General features: G+C 40.5%; 1 protein-coding gene across 1 annotated transcript in view; it reads left to right on the top strand.

The window, feature by feature from the left end:
* Positions 1 to 6,131: 6,131 nt before the first annotated feature.
* The window catches only part of LOC308118499 (SH3 and cysteine-rich domain-containing protein 2-like), a gene marked incomplete at its 5' end in the record, with an annotated part of 29,000 nt that continues 16,163 nt past the window's right edge, over positions 6,132 to 18,968 (top strand). The window contains 2 exons of the mRNA XM_080477945.1: positions 6,132 to 6,215; positions 18,259 to 18,634. Of these exons, the coding sequence (XP_080334071.1) occupies positions 6,132 to 6,215; positions 18,259 to 18,634 (460 nt within the window). The remainder of the gene's footprint in view (positions 6,216 to 18,258; positions 18,635 to 18,968) is intronic.

Here is an 18,968-nt window from a genome sequence, read left to right as displayed (position 1 = left end):
TCTGGGTACAAACAACAGACACTCTGGTTCACCTCTGGGTACAAACAACAGACACTCTGGTTCACCTCTGGGTACAAACAACAGACATCTCTTCACCTATTGTGCTTTTCTTTGATATGTGGGAAGAAACTGCACCATGCAGAGCAAACGCAGATAAGACGATGTAGAACATGTAACCTTTACACACAACATGGATTTGAACCTGGGATATTCTCACTGTGAGGCAAGAGTGAAAGAGTGAAAGAGTGAAAGAGTGAAAGAGTGCAAATCCCCCCCAAAAAATCTGCTTCTTCATTTATTAATGTCCACAGTCTGACACTCATGTCAACAGAAGATGGGTAAATGTTTGTCTTTCTAACACAACATCACATCACCAACACATTTTCAAGAAATATACTCAAACCTAATGTGACACCATTAGAACAAATTTGTTATGTTTGTTCATCATCCACAAAATGCTTTAAAAAAAATATATATATATATATATTTTTTTTATTTTTAAATAGCAATTCCTTTTGGAAAATGTAATTTGGGATATGCAACTATATATATATATAAAATTTATTTTTTTTAATCTTTCTTGAATTAATATGAATCACAAAGACCAATAAATAGATTTCTTTATTGGCCATTCATGGGTATTTATATGTGAACACATTGGATGAAGATAATCAGTGTTATTTCTATTATTTCTATCCTTCTTTTACAAGCCACTGTTTACATTTGGAAATGAATCTATACTCTTAACAATTAGTTTAGATTGGCCTTTTGAGTGAGTTTTTATATTCCTATGTAGACAATAGAACTGATCATTAATTACTTGCGTCAGCAGGTTTTTAAATTCACTGCATTGTCATATTCAAAATGCTTTTTATCACTTTTGAGATGCGTTGTCTTCAGAGACCATTGTGTATTTGACAAGGTCGTCTTTTGACTGATACTTTCATTATAACTTGACGTTACCCAGCTGGATTGTGGACATAATTCTAGTTATTAAAATCTATTGATCCCATGCAGAGAAGGTCCTCCAGCCCTGGAAGTGTAAATACACCATTTACTTTCTTGCACATTCTTTTGAAGATGAGGATTAGATGATGGAGAGAAGGCGTTTACATTATCAAGGTCATTTCACAGTATAATATTCTTATCAAGGCTTAAGTGAAGTGTGTTGCAGCAAGAGAACAACTCAGCAATTACCTAATTATCGTGATTTTAATACTGGTGAGTGTTTTAACATGGACAGTGGTGGAAAGAAGCAGTGAGGTTGGATGTGTTTGCGTTTTCATGATAAATCTGCAGCCATGCAGTCACTGGAGCCAATTCGTCTTCTGTTAGTGCTGCTGAGAGAAAAAAAATTGTGCTGAATTGTGGCCAAACCGCAGCGCATGGGAACCAGTGAGACTCAGCAACACAAGCAGCGTCTAACCAAAGCATTTTAGAGCAAAAACAAAAGTCTCTGGCCACCCTGCGCTGGGAAAACAGCTGACGTCAGCTTCCACTTCCTGCTGTGAGATGGCTCATTCTCTTCTGGAAATAGATGAGAAAACTAAGTTGGCATAGATGACAACTGATAACGAGCAATTGAGGGGGGTGTGTGTGCAGGGTGGCAGATTTAAAAAAAAAAAAAAATGGGAGAGGCGAAGTTGAGGGGATAGATAGAGGGGAAGCAAAGGGAGAAGAGGGTTATGCTAATTTCAGTGGATGGGGAGATTACACAGAGGCATATCAGGTTGTGTGCCTTCCAGAGATGAGACCCTAATCCCCCTTTCTTGCCTCATGCTGCACCACTTTACACCCACATGGTTAAAACCACTCACACACACTCTCACAGAAATACACATTCCTCTACAGAAGGTGTTGTGCGGTGAACAGTGCACTGTATATTTTAGATGACAGTTATGAAAATGCAGTGAGACACCTGGAGCTGCAGGGAATAGAGAAAGACCAGAGGGACAATTCAGGTAAAGCCAAGCGTAGCTCAGTGTTCTTATTATTATTTTGTTTTTGTTTTGTTTCTAAAGTACAGCTACCTTTAGAGGGCTGTCTTTCAAAGAGAATAAAATGGAACGTCAAATGTACTCCTCGTGTTTTAGTGTGTGTTTTTCTGGTTGTTTTGTAAAAAGAAAAAAACCAGCATGAGAGCGAGTGGATGCAGGGCAGCATATTGTAAGTAGAGCGAAAAAGTTCCCTCGAGCAGTTAATAAAAGATGATGCTGCAAAATGAATACCAGCACGAGCTCTGGCATGATGCTGCAGCGAACGATATCTCGACCCGTCTCATTCTCATTTGACTTCTATATCGTCTTTCAATCGAAGCTTGTTGAGTCATTCGGGTTTTCTTCTGCAATGAAAACACCTAAACAACAGAATTTCATTTGGTTGGTAGATGTATGATGACATTTGCATCCAGCAAGAAACGAGACATCAAACAATGTATGTAAGCAAAAAAACACAACTTATCATCATCCGAGGCACGATTATGGTTTATGAAATATTTATCGTGTATTGTAGAGTATATACTGTATGTAGCATGATGCAGTGAGGTCGTATCCTCAGTGTGTGAGATTTCAGAGCTGAATGTGACACCCCGGCACAGAGACAAACTCACAAGTGAACGCCTTTCAGAGTAGCTTTCAGCTTTTTCATGCATTTAAGATATAATAATAATATGTTTGGCAATTTGCAGAATCACCTGCTTCCCAACAACATAATATTGTTTTGGTGACGGAGAAAAGACAAGGGCTGTCAGTGCACTGTCAAGCTGCTCAAGGCCAGTCGTGATTGTTTCAGACAACTGGTGGAAGGAAAAAATAAAAAAACTGGGACATCGTGTTCAGGCCTACTCTGCTTCTGAGAGAAGTTAAAAGGAAAAGAATAAAGGATAGATAGATAGATAGATAGATAGATAGATAGATAGATAGATAGATAGATAGATAGATAGATAGATAGATAGATAGATAGATAGATAGATAGATAGATAGATAGATAGATAGATAGATAGATAGATAGATAGATAGATAGATAGATAGATAGATAGATAGATAGATAGATAGATAGATAGATAGATAGATTTTACACTTTAAAGGATGTTCATTTTTCTGCTTTGTTAATTACTATGCCTCAATTGTCCTGTTAAATTCACATATTTGCCGCCGCGAGTTGCAAAAACCATTAGTAGTCAGTGCCACTGCTTTGTTCTATAATTAGCTCCGTGTGATGGCACACACACACACACACACACACACACCCACACACACACACACTACACACTTTACACAGGTTGTTACCGCAACCAGCAGCATCAACTTTGCATGATAAAAGAAATTCTATTATTAAAAACAAACAGAGTTTGGTGGGTATGAATGTGGTTTCACAAGGGCTGATAATTAGTGGAAGACTCGCTGACAGCCAGGCAGGCAGGCAGGCAGACAGGCAGGCAGGCAGGCAGGCAGACAGGCAGGCAGACAGACAGGCAGGCAGGCAGGCAGGCAGACAGGCAGGCAGGCAGGCAGGCAGGCAGGCAGGCAGGCAGGCAGGCAGGAGAGGGGAGCTGTCCGCGGTGCTGAATCAGCCACCCATGCTTGGCTCCCAGTGCTCCCTATTCGAAGTAACGCTTCCTTATGGTGTCTTAAGGTGCACTTTATTGTGGTCCTATTCTTTGTAAGTTTCTGTCTCATTTTGAAAGCCTTTTTTTTTTTTTTTTTTTTTTTTTGCAAGTTGATTGATTTTGTTGCTGTGTTTTAAATCATGTTGAAGTAAAGCATCCTTGAAGGTTTATATGGCAGAGCAGAAAAAAAATCATTTTCAAATGTTTATACGAGACTGGACTGACATGTATGTGAAAATGTGTTTCTGGTTTTTAACCCAGCCAAGGAGACTATCCTTTATTGCCAGAGATACGTGCCGCAAAACCTAGCTTCTGAGAGCATAGCATCCGAGATTGGGTTGAAAAAAAGAACAAAAAAACAGCCACCATATTAGGTAATATTGAGCCTAACCACTGATCACACTGTTACCACTGAATATATCATCGACTCATCACAGCAACATGTACAGATGGAGAGCGTCTCAGAAAAAGACAATAACTCAAAGGTTACAGATGTTCTCAGTCATGAGCAAAGTTTGGTTTCAACAATAAAAATTGTTGTCACTTGCAGACAAATGACAATGCAAATACTCTGTAAATTGTTTGATTCATATTGTCTCTTGGTTTATCATGCTTGCAAATGTGGGAAGAGCTTACAGGTGTGGCTGGTACATCTGGAGTTATTATCAACCCATAGAAACTATTCTTTATGTCATCACACTATATACTAGTGTCACCCTGTCTCATTGCAGTACTTGTCATGCATTCATATTAGTTTTGTATATAAAATACGGCCTTCTTCAATGCAGTGAAGTGGAAGTATAACATAACTTTTAAGAAGATTAATCATTGTAATGCATATGTGACTGCAAACAGGAGTGACTGTGGACATGGTGGGATTAAACATCTTCAATAGCATGTACCACATTTTTCTATTGTATGTTTTTACCTTTTGAATGTGGAGATGAAATAAGTAAACGGCATACATAGTTTTATTCAATCACAAAATAAGCACAGGAAATGTCAGTCTTTCATTCTTTCTCAAGAACTATTAAGCATGTAATACAAATGACTGGGGATTTGCACAGACTAGTCACTGCCTTGTGAATGGTTCCACTATGCTCATAGACAAAGAGAGCGAACATTCAGACCAAGCACCGTTTCCAATCTGCCCACAAAATATTGGTTGATGTACTATCATTGATGCTGCTGCTTCAGAGTTAACATTATTCAATTGAAAAACAGTCAGATATATTTTGTCAAAGCTGGATTTTCTACAACAGGAAAATTAATCAGACCATCATTTCATATTGTAGGTGTCCATTAAAAGAAGGGCTGCGTAGTGATGTATCAGCTGTATTATAAGTCAGAACGGTTTGAGTCCAGGCTTTGTGTCTCTGTGTGTTGTTTGTGTATACGACCTGTGCATACATGGGTTTCTCTCATCGTCCAAAAACAAGCATACATGCTAAATAACCTGAAGATGTGAGTGTATGTTTGTATGTTGTCTGTCTCTTTGTGTTTGCTCTGTGCTGGAGTGTCAGCTGGAGTGACATCTATAGTCAGCTGGCATCAACACACGGTTTCATTTAATCTGGATTGCCACTCGTTATAACAAGGAGCAAGTTTGTTGTGTATTTTGGTTTGTTTCGTGTAGCATAAAGCGGCAAAGCTATTCTGTGATTCAGATCATATAATCCGTAGATCTATAGAAGTTTATATAAATAAATATATTTTTTAAAAGAAGCTGGATGGACTTGAGCTATAGAGTAGGTATTATTTCTATCTTTGTTTAGTTTGAGATCATTTTGGTCCCATTGATTGTGGAAGAGATCATCTTAGGCATATTAAAGTGAAGCTTTTCTAAATGTGTGTCTTTTTATAGAAAGAGATTTGATTCTGGTCAATAACTGAATCTGAGGTACAGTTCTACAGTTTTCTGTCACTGTTCCTCTCTAATCATTCAAAGCAACATATTTTGGGTTGTGGGTGTTTCTCAGGCCGTTTCTACAGAGATGTATGAGGGATTCAGTAACTCTCACCTGGATCTTGTGCCGCCCACTGTCGGAAAGCGTCATCATCCTCCAGCCAATCAGATGAGTCCCACTGGCGCTTCTGGTGTAGTTTTGGCGTTGTGGACCAATCAGGACGAGCGCAGCACTTTGGCTCAGTGAAATCAAAGTTGTTGTAGGAGCGCGTCTGTGTGAGGAGAGAAAGAAACCTGGCTGCGGAATGATCCGTGCATGAACAGCCTGGCTGGGACCGATTTCTCCATAAAGCTTCATTTTGATTCATCCTTTGGAGAGGAGACGCACCTTCCGGACGCCTCATCGCACCGGATGGATGGACGGACGCTGCTGGAGCAGGAAGATGAGTTGCGCGTCTTAAAAACCGCCCTACCTCTTCACACGAGACTGTGCAGCGGGGTTTAAACCTCTTTTTCTCTAGTTTTTTTGTTGTTGTTGTTTTTAATATCCCAATCTTTCGCCGTGGACTCGTCACTTGGGCTCAGTTTTGCCGTTGAAGGAGCATTTCCCGACCCAAGATGACGGAAATCAGCGAAAAGGAGAACGAACCTCAAAACCTGCACCGACCGCAGGCCACCGTGCCCAGCCAGCAGGAATCAAAGGTAACACACCTGAGTGCAATACAAATCAAACCGAGGAGAACGGAGGCTTTTCTGTTGTCCTGCTGCTTTTGTTTAACTGCGTGGCTCGACTGCAGGGAAACAAAAGAAGCACATCATCATTGGAATGATGCAGAAGTCCGTTCGCTTTGCGTCTCTCCAGGCTGGAGATGTGGCGGCTGCAGGGCTTGCATAACAACTTTAAGCTGCTTTAAGTCTCGTAACTAACCTGACTCTAAAGTTAGAGACCGGGATTACACCGAGGTGTGCACGTTTTTGTCACATTTACAGGTGAATGGGTGCACGACAAACCAGTGATTGTAAAGACCTCCCTCTATGTCAGGTGGATAAAATGCTTCAATATTAATATTGAAAATGACTGAAATTTGATAAGTCTTTCTATGCTCTATGCATTCATGGTCTGAATATTCAAAATGGCTGGATTAAACTTCGATTAAGCCACAAAATAAAAAAATAGATGAATAAATGACTAAAACAACTCACTAGAGTTTTAAGCAGAAAAATCAAGTAAAAGAAATAAATAAAAATCATTGGATCATTTCCCAAACTTATTTAATGGAAACTACAGATGCACTTGTGATAGGAAAAAAAACAAACAAAAAAAACTTGTTCCAGTTCTACATGGTGTAACATATTAAGAAAAAGAGCGCTGTCATTTGGAAAAACTAAATTCAGAGCGCTAAAACATTCCCTTAAGTGTTTGTATTTATTGCAGATCACATCATTTTTGCAATACTCATCAACATCATCACATATATGATATTATGCAGCTCTATGTAAAACTATAAGGCTTTATGATTGTCTTGTGTGGATACATTTATCATTAGAAGTACAGTGTTCTGGCTGAGAAGTGGTATGTATGATGTTCACACTGTCCCATTGGGACCATCATAAGAAGTACAACATGCACTGCAAAAAAAAAAAAAGTCTTGAGTTTGTGATAACCCAATTACTTTCTTGACTCTCTTGAGTTTTTATGTGCTTCTATTGTTGGTTATTTGATTAAATATTTAGTATTATGACCATTTATGGCCACAACCAATGAAGAGAGACTTGAAAAGTCTGCAAAAGAGACGTAACCCCTTCAAATGTACCTGCTTCTTCTTTAATTTCACTCTGTTTAATCTTAATTTGATCAGACCACTTACTACTTCTGTTTGATTCTGAATAATTTTCTTAAGGTTTACAGCATGTTTCCTTTAATGATGGGGCTGCCAGTCAAATGCCGCTCGTTCCAAAGTCAAACTGAGGAGTCTTATGATCTTAGTAGAAAAATGAATCCTAGTGAAAATGATAAGGATCCATGCCTTTGTCACTGGTCTACATTTAGCCTTGCTTTAACAAATGTGCTCCAATGGCGAGCTTAATTGCTGGAGATATCACACCAACAAATCACGCCATGATTGTTCATCGCCGGTCTTCACCATGGGGACGTGGAGCAAGCCCGGCGCGGCGGGCTTCGTGTTCTTGCTGTTTGACTACCGACAGCACAATGGATGGAGGGCATCGAGGTGCTGCGTGAATTTATGAGCCAATCAGTGAGCAGATGTTTGCTGTGTCGAGCTGGGGGCTGGGTCATAATTCACACAAATGGTCGTCCAGACGAAACAGAACTGGGAGCAAAACAATCCTCCTAGCCGTGTCAGCCATGCAGCTCAATTGTTTGCCAAAACCTCTGCTGGCAGCCATGACCGCTTCACATCCCGCAGAAGAAGAATGGAGAGGGGAGGAGAGAAAGGGATTAAATGTACGTTACAACTGGGGGCCCTTTAAGAGTAGTTTGCTCGAGGGTATCTCCAGAGCTTCACTTGATTCTTTGCGTCGCACTCAATCTTCTCACTTGGCTTTACTCATTTCAAAGCAATTTCTACCTCCTGCTTTCCCTCTTCTTCCTCCTCTCTTCGCACCTGTCTGTGCAGTCGCTCTCATCTCTTCATCAGCCCTCCTTTATGTCCCACTCCTCTACCTCTCTCAGCTCTCGGAGTATTTATTACAGCGCTAAGTGGGCCCACCAGCTTTCTAGAATCCCTCTAATAGAGGGAGTGACGAAGAATGAATCGTCTTTCAATCTTCTCCACCTACAGGCAAGGTGATTGCACCAGAAATGATCTTATTCCACTCGAATCACTTGACAGCCCAGGACTTTCAAGTGTCTGACATTCACTCATCCCTTTTTATTTTCCTTGTTCCTAAGGATCACATGAGGGAATAAGCACCGCTCTCACGTCTGTACTCGTTCTTTAAAACTACATTCTGCGACATGACTGAAAAAGTGGCAACTGCAAATCTATCTCTGAATTATATTTAAAAAGAAAAAAAAAAAAACAAGTCTGCAAAATGTGTGAATTTGACAGTTAAAACAAACAGAATTAAAAAAGCACAACACGTGAGCCACTACTGCAAGTAAGAAAAACAACTGTCTACAGTAGTAAAATTTATATTTATAAACTTTGGAATACATTTTTATTGAATACTTGGAATTGTGCTCATCTACCACATATAAACTCCTAAAACATGTGAAATGGAAAAAAAAATACAAAGTCCTCCAGTGGGCCTCTGATCTCACATAAGTCAACTGCTGTATTTCAAAAAGTGTGATAAACAGGAAGTTGAAAGTAGAGACATGTTCACTGTCCATATTAAAGGACATTTGTTGTCTCATTGTATTCCCTGACTCTCTTTACTAGTCCTGAAAAACAACTTTAATGTTTCCATCAGTCTGAAACTGGAGCTGCACAATATATTAAAAGTTGATCAGTATTGTAATATCAATGTGTAATTCACATAACAAACATGATGGACTGAATTAAGTTTCCTGCATTCATGCTGAGCTTATTCAAAATGACAGAATTTCAAATATAAAAGAAAAATGTCCTAATTATTTCTTGCCTATTGGCTGCAGTGCAACAGTAAGAAACACAGAAATAAAAGAAAAATGACCAAAAACAGCAAATTGAAGAAACGGCTCTGCTTCTGAAACACTGCTGGCGTTAACTACAGGTACTTATGATTGTAAAAAAATAGAAAAGATAAACAGGGCATCGATACAGCTGGCGGAAATAAGGGGCAAGAGAAAAAGGACTGTTATTTGGAAAGAGATTAATGGCAATACTCAACAACATTATCAAGTATTGTACTTTCACTTAATATGGTGCAGCCCGAGCTGAAGCTGATTCCAGCTCAAAATAGCACAAACTCAGGGTATCTTTTGATCCCGGGGCAAACAGGGGTACAGACGATCACACACTCCACCCATAGCACACACACAGGGTGTGAGATGGCAGAGCTGACCACTGCACTACACTGTGCCCCTAATTTTATAACGGCTCTCCCAAAATAAAAATAAAACCCTGATAAATACCCTTGTACTTCATATGTTTCATGGAAGGTGAAATGACGACTGTGCGCAGAAATATTTAAAACCCACAGGAACAGAGGTTTGTAGATGCAGATCAAACATTGTGGTGTCGTTGCCTCGCTCCACAGGACCTTCATAAAGTTTACTGCACTTTCAGCCCACACAGACGTTTTTATGGAGGTGAAATGATGGCAGCAGTTTCTGTCCGACTTTGCCTTTCTCATTCGTTTGTCAGAGCGTCTCTCACTAAACCTGGATCAGCATGTCTTCCCCATTCAAGTGCTGCCTCGCCTCCCACTCACAGTGCATTTTGTTTCTCTTATCCTGCTTAATTGGATTGTTTTAAATTAACCTTTCCCCTTCATGCCACCTCTCCCTGCTTTTTCTTTATGTCTCTCCTTTGCCATAGCGCTCTCTCCTTTCTTACATCTCAATAGACCTTTCTCCACAGCTCAGAGTGACTCGCTGGCGTAGCTGCCTGAGCGCTTCAAAGGATAAAGGTGATTTAAGAATAGGAAAGCCAGCCTGAGATCCTGCCGGGGATAAGAGAATGACTATGAAGAAAATACGAAGAAGGAAGAAAAAAAAAAAAAGCACAGCGGGATACATCAGTCACTCGTCCGACTTCTGACAGACGTTGATGTGTTTGTGTTTGACCTGCCAGAATGATTGACCTGTCCTGCTCACTTGTGGAAAACTATAGTTTACTCAGAAACAGATCATCAGTTGGGAGACGCAGGTTATTTTCAGCCACAAAAAAAGGAATACACAACAAAAACAAAAATCTTTATAAATCATTCTTCGCCTTGCCTGCATTGTGCTTGTGGAGTGTTGACCTTGCTCCGTTGTGATTAATGACGAGGTCAATGAATTACTGTCCTTGATTGAGTTCAGAAATGTTGCTGATCCAGCAGAGTCCCATGTGCAGAGGAGCCAGTTGGGAATAAAACTGGACTTTATTCAGTGCTGACCGTATACGGCTGCATTAGGGAGTGTGTTATTCTTTACCATGTGAAGTTGTTAATGTAGCGGGCAGTCTGATAACAAATATCATTTGTGGACAACATACTTTTAGAACAAGACTTGAGAATTAACCAACACGATCATCTTTTACTTGTATTTTCTCAAGTCATCATTTCAACTCAGCCGGCAGCTCTGCCTGTGAACGCGAGTGTGATAGTCAGCTGAAGGTCTTGAAAGAATAAAAACCGTACTTTATGTCATCACAGGGAGCGTGCTTTGAATAGGACTGAGTTTGGCTGCCTGTTTGTTTGTTTGAATGTGGGAGGAGTCAGTTTGGAATATGGACCTAGTATCCCTCCTATAATGAACTCCCATCAGTTTTCACCATGTTTACAATAAGTGGTCTGTCAGTTTCTTCTGTTTGAGCTCATATTTACTATTAAACATGCTGTTTACCTCATTCCAGTTTGATTGCCCTGTATACATGCAGGAGTAGATCTGCTTTCAAACGTTTTGTTTAAATGTGTTCGTCCAGTTTTAGTTATTCAGTTTTTATAGGTACGTGGGCGTAGTATGTGAAAGTGAACTTGAGCTATTGTCCTCTCAAAATGTGATGTAATGGGGTCATGTAAAGACAGTTTGATAGTGAACATAATTCATTGCTGACTACATTTAAAACGTCCTGCTTTGCCATCACTTCATGAATATCACTTAAAAAGCACATTTGTCGTGGGGTGCCCAATAAAATCATCTTATTTTGTTGAACATCCTCAAAAGTGTACACAATTAAGCCTCCATCAGGTGTGACTGAATGTGATTGGTGTCTGTGAGGCTTGGTTTGGTGTGACGCTGTGAAACAAGAGAAAGTCTTGGCGTGCCGACTCATTTATCTGTACATAATGGCAAAAACTTGGTACGACTTGTGCCACTTGTCTTCCCGTGGGGACAGATGTTTCAGAAATGTATTTTTTCCCAGATTTCTCCGGCATCTTGAAGATCATAGTTTTATCTCTAAAATAACACCCTTGTTAAGGCTTTAGGTTGATATCAAAGGGAACCAACTGTGAGTTGGTTCTTCTACCTTTTGCACAGACATCAAAGAGCCATTGTGATTGTCACCTACTGCTAACTGTCAAAGCTCCTTGTGCAGTTAAGCCCTTTAAATGGTCGGATTTGGAACTGCAAGCTTCTTTTGCTGCACGCCCTGGCTGGCAGCTGGTGAGCTGGTGGCCGCTAAGTATGAGGAAACAGTCCTTCAAACATCAGCCCAGACACTTTGATGCCACACGCAAAGATGCGAATGCCTTCAGGAAGATGGGATGGCAGACTTTACCTTGATTACTCTAACATCTAATAGGTATATAGTGATATTTCTGTAAAATTCAGTTCAACCAGTGCATCTCTGCATAGTCATATTTGAAATGTGTAACATGTTTATTTTTCGTCTTTTAACTTTGTGACCTTTCTACCGTCACCTGATAGGCTTATATTGCTGATGCATTCATCATAAATTAGTCACCGGTTTGTCATTGAGTGAATGATTTGCGTTTCCTCGTCCAGCCTGAGGGGCAGGTGAAGCTCAGCTCATGTAGAAGTCACAGGAAGTTTGAGGGACAAGGACATGTACAGCCCCAAACGTGCTAATAAATGTGTAGCCCTGAGAGAGAGGGAGGCTGTAAAGCGGGAGCATTGACGGCAGGCTGAGCAAAGTGAAGATGAATTAAGAATTCTACATGTCGAGGTTGATGAAATCTCTCATTTTCTTCTCAATGTAAAAAGTGAAATGTTAGACCGGTTCACAAAGTTGTCAATAGCTTCTAACCTGCGTTATTAGGAGTGCAGCCCGTTCGGCGAGGCATTACAGTTTTGAATTTGCACAAAAGGTCATTTCAGTGGATGCACTTTTTACCGAACATGGTCCAGCTGGAACAATTCCTAATGAGGTCACCTTTAATTCAAAGCACAGGGCACTACAAGCAGAATACCAAACTTGATCGGGCTCCAGTGAGATTTTTTAATATCACAAACAGCCAGAGACATCCTGAGACACACACTGCAGTGGGCTTGTTGTATACCGAAGCAAAACCGACTCTGGGGAATAAACGGCTCAACTGTGTCTCAGTTGCAGATAAAGTTTCTGCAGGGCAGGAGACCAGGAGAAAAAATGTACTTCATACAAAGCTACATACTGACATCGGCCCTGTTGAGTACTATATAGACGACATTGAACATATTGTACCCATGCATCCATCTTCTATTTGAAGAACATGCAAACCACTGTTCTTCCATCATACTGCACTAATGATGTAACTTTAAAGCAGTGAATTTGGGTTCATGAAGTAACTGAAGAGTGCTGTCGCCTTATAGCAAGGAGGTTTGTTTGTTCAAATCCAACCCAGGCCTTTCTCCGTGGAGTTTGCATGTTCTATCTGTGCATGCCTCGGTTCTTTCTGGGTCTCCTCCCACAGTCCAATAACGTGTGACGTTGCCCGGAGCAATCTATGAATGTGAGAGTTTGTTATTAGATGAGGTCGCATCGAAAACAGATGGATGGATGGATTTAATGAATAGTTATTTGAGCTTACAGCAAACTGCATATTGTTATAGCACGAGTTTTAATGTAAGACGAAAGATTAAAAAAAAAGCCTTATTTTAATTTAAACAAGGATCATGAACTTGATGGAGCAAGTGTTTATGCAAATCAGAGCGAGACTGAAAGCGCCAGCTTATGTGTATTCGCACGAAGCTCAACCTGAGCTGACTCGTTGACAAGAAGCAAAGCAGAAGGTGAGACGAGCCATCTGTAGGCACACATGCAGAGAAATACTTGTTATATATTCCATGAATATGCAATATCTCCGCCTCTATGTAAAGAGTATACCCTCTGCAGCTTTCCTGCAGGTTTGACTTTAGGTGCTCACCCTATACACGTTTGTCCATTCTCATATTGATGTAGCATGTAATTGTATTTATGGGGTTTTTTTGTTTGTTTTTTCACACAAAAAAACCTTTTCCACATTCCCTAAAACTGTCAGGTGTGATCTCACCCTGTAAATGATCAGTCGTGATGTTTTTATATGATTGTATTTCATTTCCTGTATTAAGTCATTCACAGTACTAGAAAACACATTTGCCAAGGTCAAGAACTTAATATTCTTCAGAGATGGTGTTTAGTACATTGGTGCAGAGACTATAATTGCAAACATGGTGATGTAGAACATTGTGTTCAGAGGAAATACAACATGCCCTTGATAATTTCAGTTTGTTGACGTCTTCTAGTCTCCAGCCTGCAATACCTCAGTTTTAATGCAGCAAAAATAAATGGAGAATCATTGAAGCCGCAACTCCATGTCAGTAGCAGCAGTCCGACTTTTTGCCTTTCACAGGCATCTTTTCTGAACACCCACCTCACTTCTTTAATCATTAATTTATCCAAGCATTCCCCACAACAGCCTATTTTTAGAAGCCTCTGCCAAACGTCTCCGTGCTCGTCTTGAGGCGGCCGGCGAACCAGGCTGAGACCGCTGGATGGTGGCGCTGTATTTTCATCCTCTCCCCTCACTATGCTCCTTCCCCTACTTCCTGTGGCTGAAACATGAATATACAGTATTCTTCACTCTCTTTGACTGCCCGCGTACACTTACTTTTATTCTTTGCTCTGTCTCCCGCAAACCTCTGTCTGCTCTAGTACGCTACACTACTCGCTCCGTGATGCACTAATTGCTGTCAGTAGTTCGGAGTGTGATGAGTCTCCAGTTATGTGATCCATAAATAGACTTCTCAAAACCTTACAGAGAGACGCCAGAGCGCCGTGCAGAAGCGCGGAGCTTTGCATTCATTAGATGTCAGCTTTTGACTTTTCTTCTGTTTTCAGTGGAGTTTTTTTTTTTTACAGGATGTAAGGCAGTCAACAGCAGCTGTAATAAAAACCATGACTAGACTAGAATATAGTGGAATAGGTGATTTGTGTGCGGCAGTATGTCCTTAAGGATGGATGTATTTGTCATTGTGTTTTAATGCTTGCACAGTGCATTCACGATGCTCTCCGTCGACATGTACTCAAAAATGCTTTGTTTTGTTCGATGTAGGAATGGCATTTTACTCGGGGGGTGGGGGGGGGGCATCACACTGAAAATGTTATTCTACCAGCACACTTCTCCGGTAGCGACTGAGTGGCAACAATGCATTGAACTGAAGTTGCAGCACACCACGCTGGAGGCAGCAGTAATTGTGAAACCGAGCTGACCGGGGTCCTGAATGAAAAACATTCAAAGTCAGATAAATCCTCCCGTGTTACTGTAACTGCTTTCACTCTTCTGGGAAGGTTGGGAAAGCTGCCACGGTCGATGGACAACATCGTTTTTCACTGATGGAATTGATGTAAGGCCAGGCAAGTTTTCCTCCACCAAATTGGCAAAGCCATTTTATTTGGCTCAGGCGCCTTGTTTTACAGGACATTGAAACAGGTGACAGTCTTGAAATTATTTGGAGGAACAGCACCAACGTGCTGTGGTGTAGAATTCCACGTCTATGGAAATACCAGCTTTGAGATCAAGATACCATTTCAGCGATGTTCTAGATTGCTGTTGTATGATAATGGTATACCATGCAATAGCTGATAATGTAGTGTAGTGTTGCGGTTGACTTCCGATAAAGAAACAAACATCTAAATGTGCTGATTTCTTTGTGCGTTGTACTTCTAAATAACTCTTCCAGCTCTTTTTCTTCTTGGACCGTATTTTGGTCTGCTTGCTTTTCGTTTTGATCGCACGCACGTCTGCAGGTCCCGTTTGACTTTGTTGTTTTTGGTCATTTCTGAAAGCCGGTGTGATGGTTTTTGTTGACAGAATGAAGTGAAATACAAGCCGCCAGAAACACAATCTAGTGCAATAAAGTGCATGGGACTATAATTTATTTCTATTCCATCATTCATTTGCAGTATTCATATTGGGAATGTCGTTATTGCTGTGATGATAAATATTTGATATATTGTGTAGCCCTAAACTTGATCATTTAATATTGTAGAAATCATGTGGCTATGAGAACAAGACAATATAAATCTTTGATGTGAGCTGTGTGAGTTTATTTTCTCATCTGCTTATATGTCTCTGTGGCTCTTCAGATAAGGTTAGAAAGGTATTCTGACCCTGAAAACACTGAAAGACCTTACACTGAAATGTTTCCATAATACTGAAAAATAGGATCGCTCTTTGCATCCTTTTCATGTAATATTTATCGAGAGCTGACAACCCATCAAATTCATTTAACGCATAGTATTCTATAGAAATCCTGTGTCTAATGCTCGTGATTACACAAGCATCTAAGACTGCAAACATCACATTATTTAACAAGCTATTTTTCTTTCACTTGCTTCATCCTTTCTTTGGCCCCGTTCTTGTCTTTCTTTTAATCTTTTTAAAAGCTCAAGGAGATATATTAAGGCAGTGATTATTGGACATGTGTTGTCTAGTTTGTGCTTGAAGAAGTTGTTCATTTTCCCTTGGAAGCGGAATATAAAGGCAGGCCTCCAGTACGGCGGGGATTAACAAAGTCGGACAAGTTAAGAAACCTAATAGAGAAGAACATCCATTACTGAATGGGCCACCAGTCGAGCCAAGAAAAGGCCATTAAGAAAAGCATGGACTCAGCTCTCTGTGAGAAACATTTACGAGAGGAGCTCACTAATGGGTCAACAGAGAGGACTCTTTTCATCACTCAAACTAATTGGCATCTGCGAATCTGTTGCTCAAAGAAGAGGAAAAAAAAAGGAATCTGCTCAATGCTATTGATTGACTTTTCCGTGAAGCAGTGCAGATGAGTGATGTGGAGCGTTTTTAAGCTCAAAGATGCAGTCACGGCAGCAACTTCGAACATACGTGAAGACGACGATATAAAGCCAACTTGTTTTCAGTTGGGTGGCTGTTTAGTTGTTTTTTTACCTTGTGCTACATTGCTAAAAACAGATTGAAAAAGTAAGACACAGACTCAGCATGAATCCAGAATATAATAAATAAAGTATGACTTTGAAGTTTGAGGCACGGCTCCAGTGATCAAAGTGGTGTCCTCAACCCAGTCACATCCACAGCTAATGAGCTCTGTGCAGAACGAGGAGGTACTCTTCAGTCTCAGGGACCGAGTACGTCCTTGCCCTCATTTTCCAGGCCATTCTCTTGATGGATGAGTCCAAAGCAGTTATTATTTTCCTATGTTGGTTCCCATCACGCCTAAGTCCCTGTAATTGTTTGTCATTATCAGTTCCTCTTTAATGTGGCCAAGAACACTGGATGGCAGGAGTGCAGGACGTGGAGAGAGGCGAAATCAAACATAAATACAGTGTCCATCGTGCTTCTCTGACTACATCAAATGCAAAGGTGCAGGCCGCTCACTAAAGCTAATCAAACATGAAGTTTAAGGGCTATTGACTGCTGAATTCTCAATAGGATGGCAAATTTGGATCTGAGAGGAGAAGTGGGTAAAAACTGGAGGTGGAAGATCAGAAGACGGCGCAGAAAGACAAGGACATTCAGAGGCTGGAGCCTCCAGACTGTTTTTAAACAGACGGATCTGTCAAACACTGCACATCTCCTTGAGTTGGACACAACTGAAGATTAGGGACAAGGTCAGAAATTCCATTTCATTGGGTGAGACGATTAAGAGAAACCTTTCTATTTTGAGGAGCGACAAAAACGTTTCACTTGAATTTCCTGGAATAACATGAATGAAGTAGGAAATAATTCCAATCAGTCAAATTTAATACCTGCATTTAGGCATTCAAGCTATATAAAGGCTTTAAATATGTTAAATGTTTATGACCACAAATGACAATGTACATCAAATATGGGTATTGTTTTTCCTAACATATAGAGTCAGAGGAGTAATTATCTTTCTGAATGTAGGACAGTCCTACTCCAACTCAACACAGTAACAACACTGTCATCTTTATTTTCTTAACGGTGTTAATTAAATAGGATGGGATTTTATTTTTTTTAAATCATAACACTAATAAAAACTAACTGAGAAACACTACCTGAGACTGTGAACCTGTCTGGTTGTGCTGCCCTCACCAGATGACACAACTACAAAACGGTCCCATTTGCACTCGAGGACATTTCAAATGATCCTGTTAAATTGCTTTTACCCTGAACTGGATAAAGCGCTGTTGAAGATGGATGGATTACATTACATATTCCTCTCTTCACTAAATTGGCTTGGTGTTTTGGTCGGATGGCCGAATGTCTTTTATATATTATACATATTTATTCGGCACAAGTGCTTTCAGGTATTAATTTTATATACTTTAAGAGTTCAGCATTGTTTAGTTTTAGGTCTGTTTAATTGTTTAACTGACTAATCACATGCATTCCTAAATATAATCAGGTCACATGTAGTGTCGGGTCAAAGGATTCCATGTTTCAATTGTATTGCAGTGGGTTTTGTTTTTGTTTTTTACCTATTTCTGACATTATTGATATTTGTATTTAATTAGAAGAAAACAGCCCTTTTCCTATTTTCATGATAAAGTGAAGTGTTACAGGCAGTGACATGCTGAGACAGACATTCCCCACAGCTTTCTTCAGCTCTTGTTTTCCTTGATGGGCAAATTTCCCTAAAACTCGATTCTGAAGCAGCTTGTTGTCATTTTGAATCATCTTCTGCGGCAGAAGGTCACATCAACAACTTTTTTTTTTCTCTCTTTGTTTGCAGCTGCAGCGACTGAAGCGCTCCCTTTCCCTCAAGTCCGTCATTCGCAGCAAGAGCATGGACAACTTTTTCCAGCGTAGCAACGGCGAATCGCGCCCTCCATCAGCCCTCATCACCACACCGCCGATCCCGCCATCTCCTCCCCCCTTCTCCGAGTCCCCTTTAGCCTACGAGCGCTCTCCCTCCCTCTCCCCTTCTGTCAGCCCCAACCCTTCATTGTCGTCACACTCACCGTCCATCAGTCCTTGTCTGTCCGTGACCTCCAAGAACCAGCTAAAGTCTCAGGCCCAGCTCATGCAGCCCGTTAAGACCCACTGTTTCCAGGAGCACGTCTTCCGACGGCCCGCCAGCTGCCAGCGATGCAAACATATGATCCAAGGTAGGTAAGAGGAGCCACTGGCTTCAAAGACGCTGCGCAAGCGATGTGGCCACGTTGACCCAGCGTCTGCAGATTATTAATGACAGATTGCATAAACAAGTATTTGAGTATTTAAGAGATTCTCTGGTTCAAAATATGCTTCATCGTGGTACATGCATCTCATCTACTTAATTTTTTCCCGGAAACTTTAGTTTTCTGAAACAAGTTCTATCATTCTTAAAAAGCTGAAGATTATTACTGAAGATTATCCACAGACAATTTGCAGTGAAACTGTTTACTCAACAGGAACTGGTCCTAATTAGAAATATTGACTACAAGTCCTTCGGTCTTGTTT

Source organism: Lipophrys pholis (genome assembly GCF_963383615.2).
Source record: "Lipophrys pholis genome assembly, chromosome: 1".
NCBI lineage: Eukaryota > Metazoa > Chordata > Actinopteri > Blenniiformes > Blenniidae > Lipophrys > Lipophrys pholis.
Note: the sequence above shows the minus strand (reverse complement) of the source record. Positions and strands in the feature narration are given on the sequence as shown.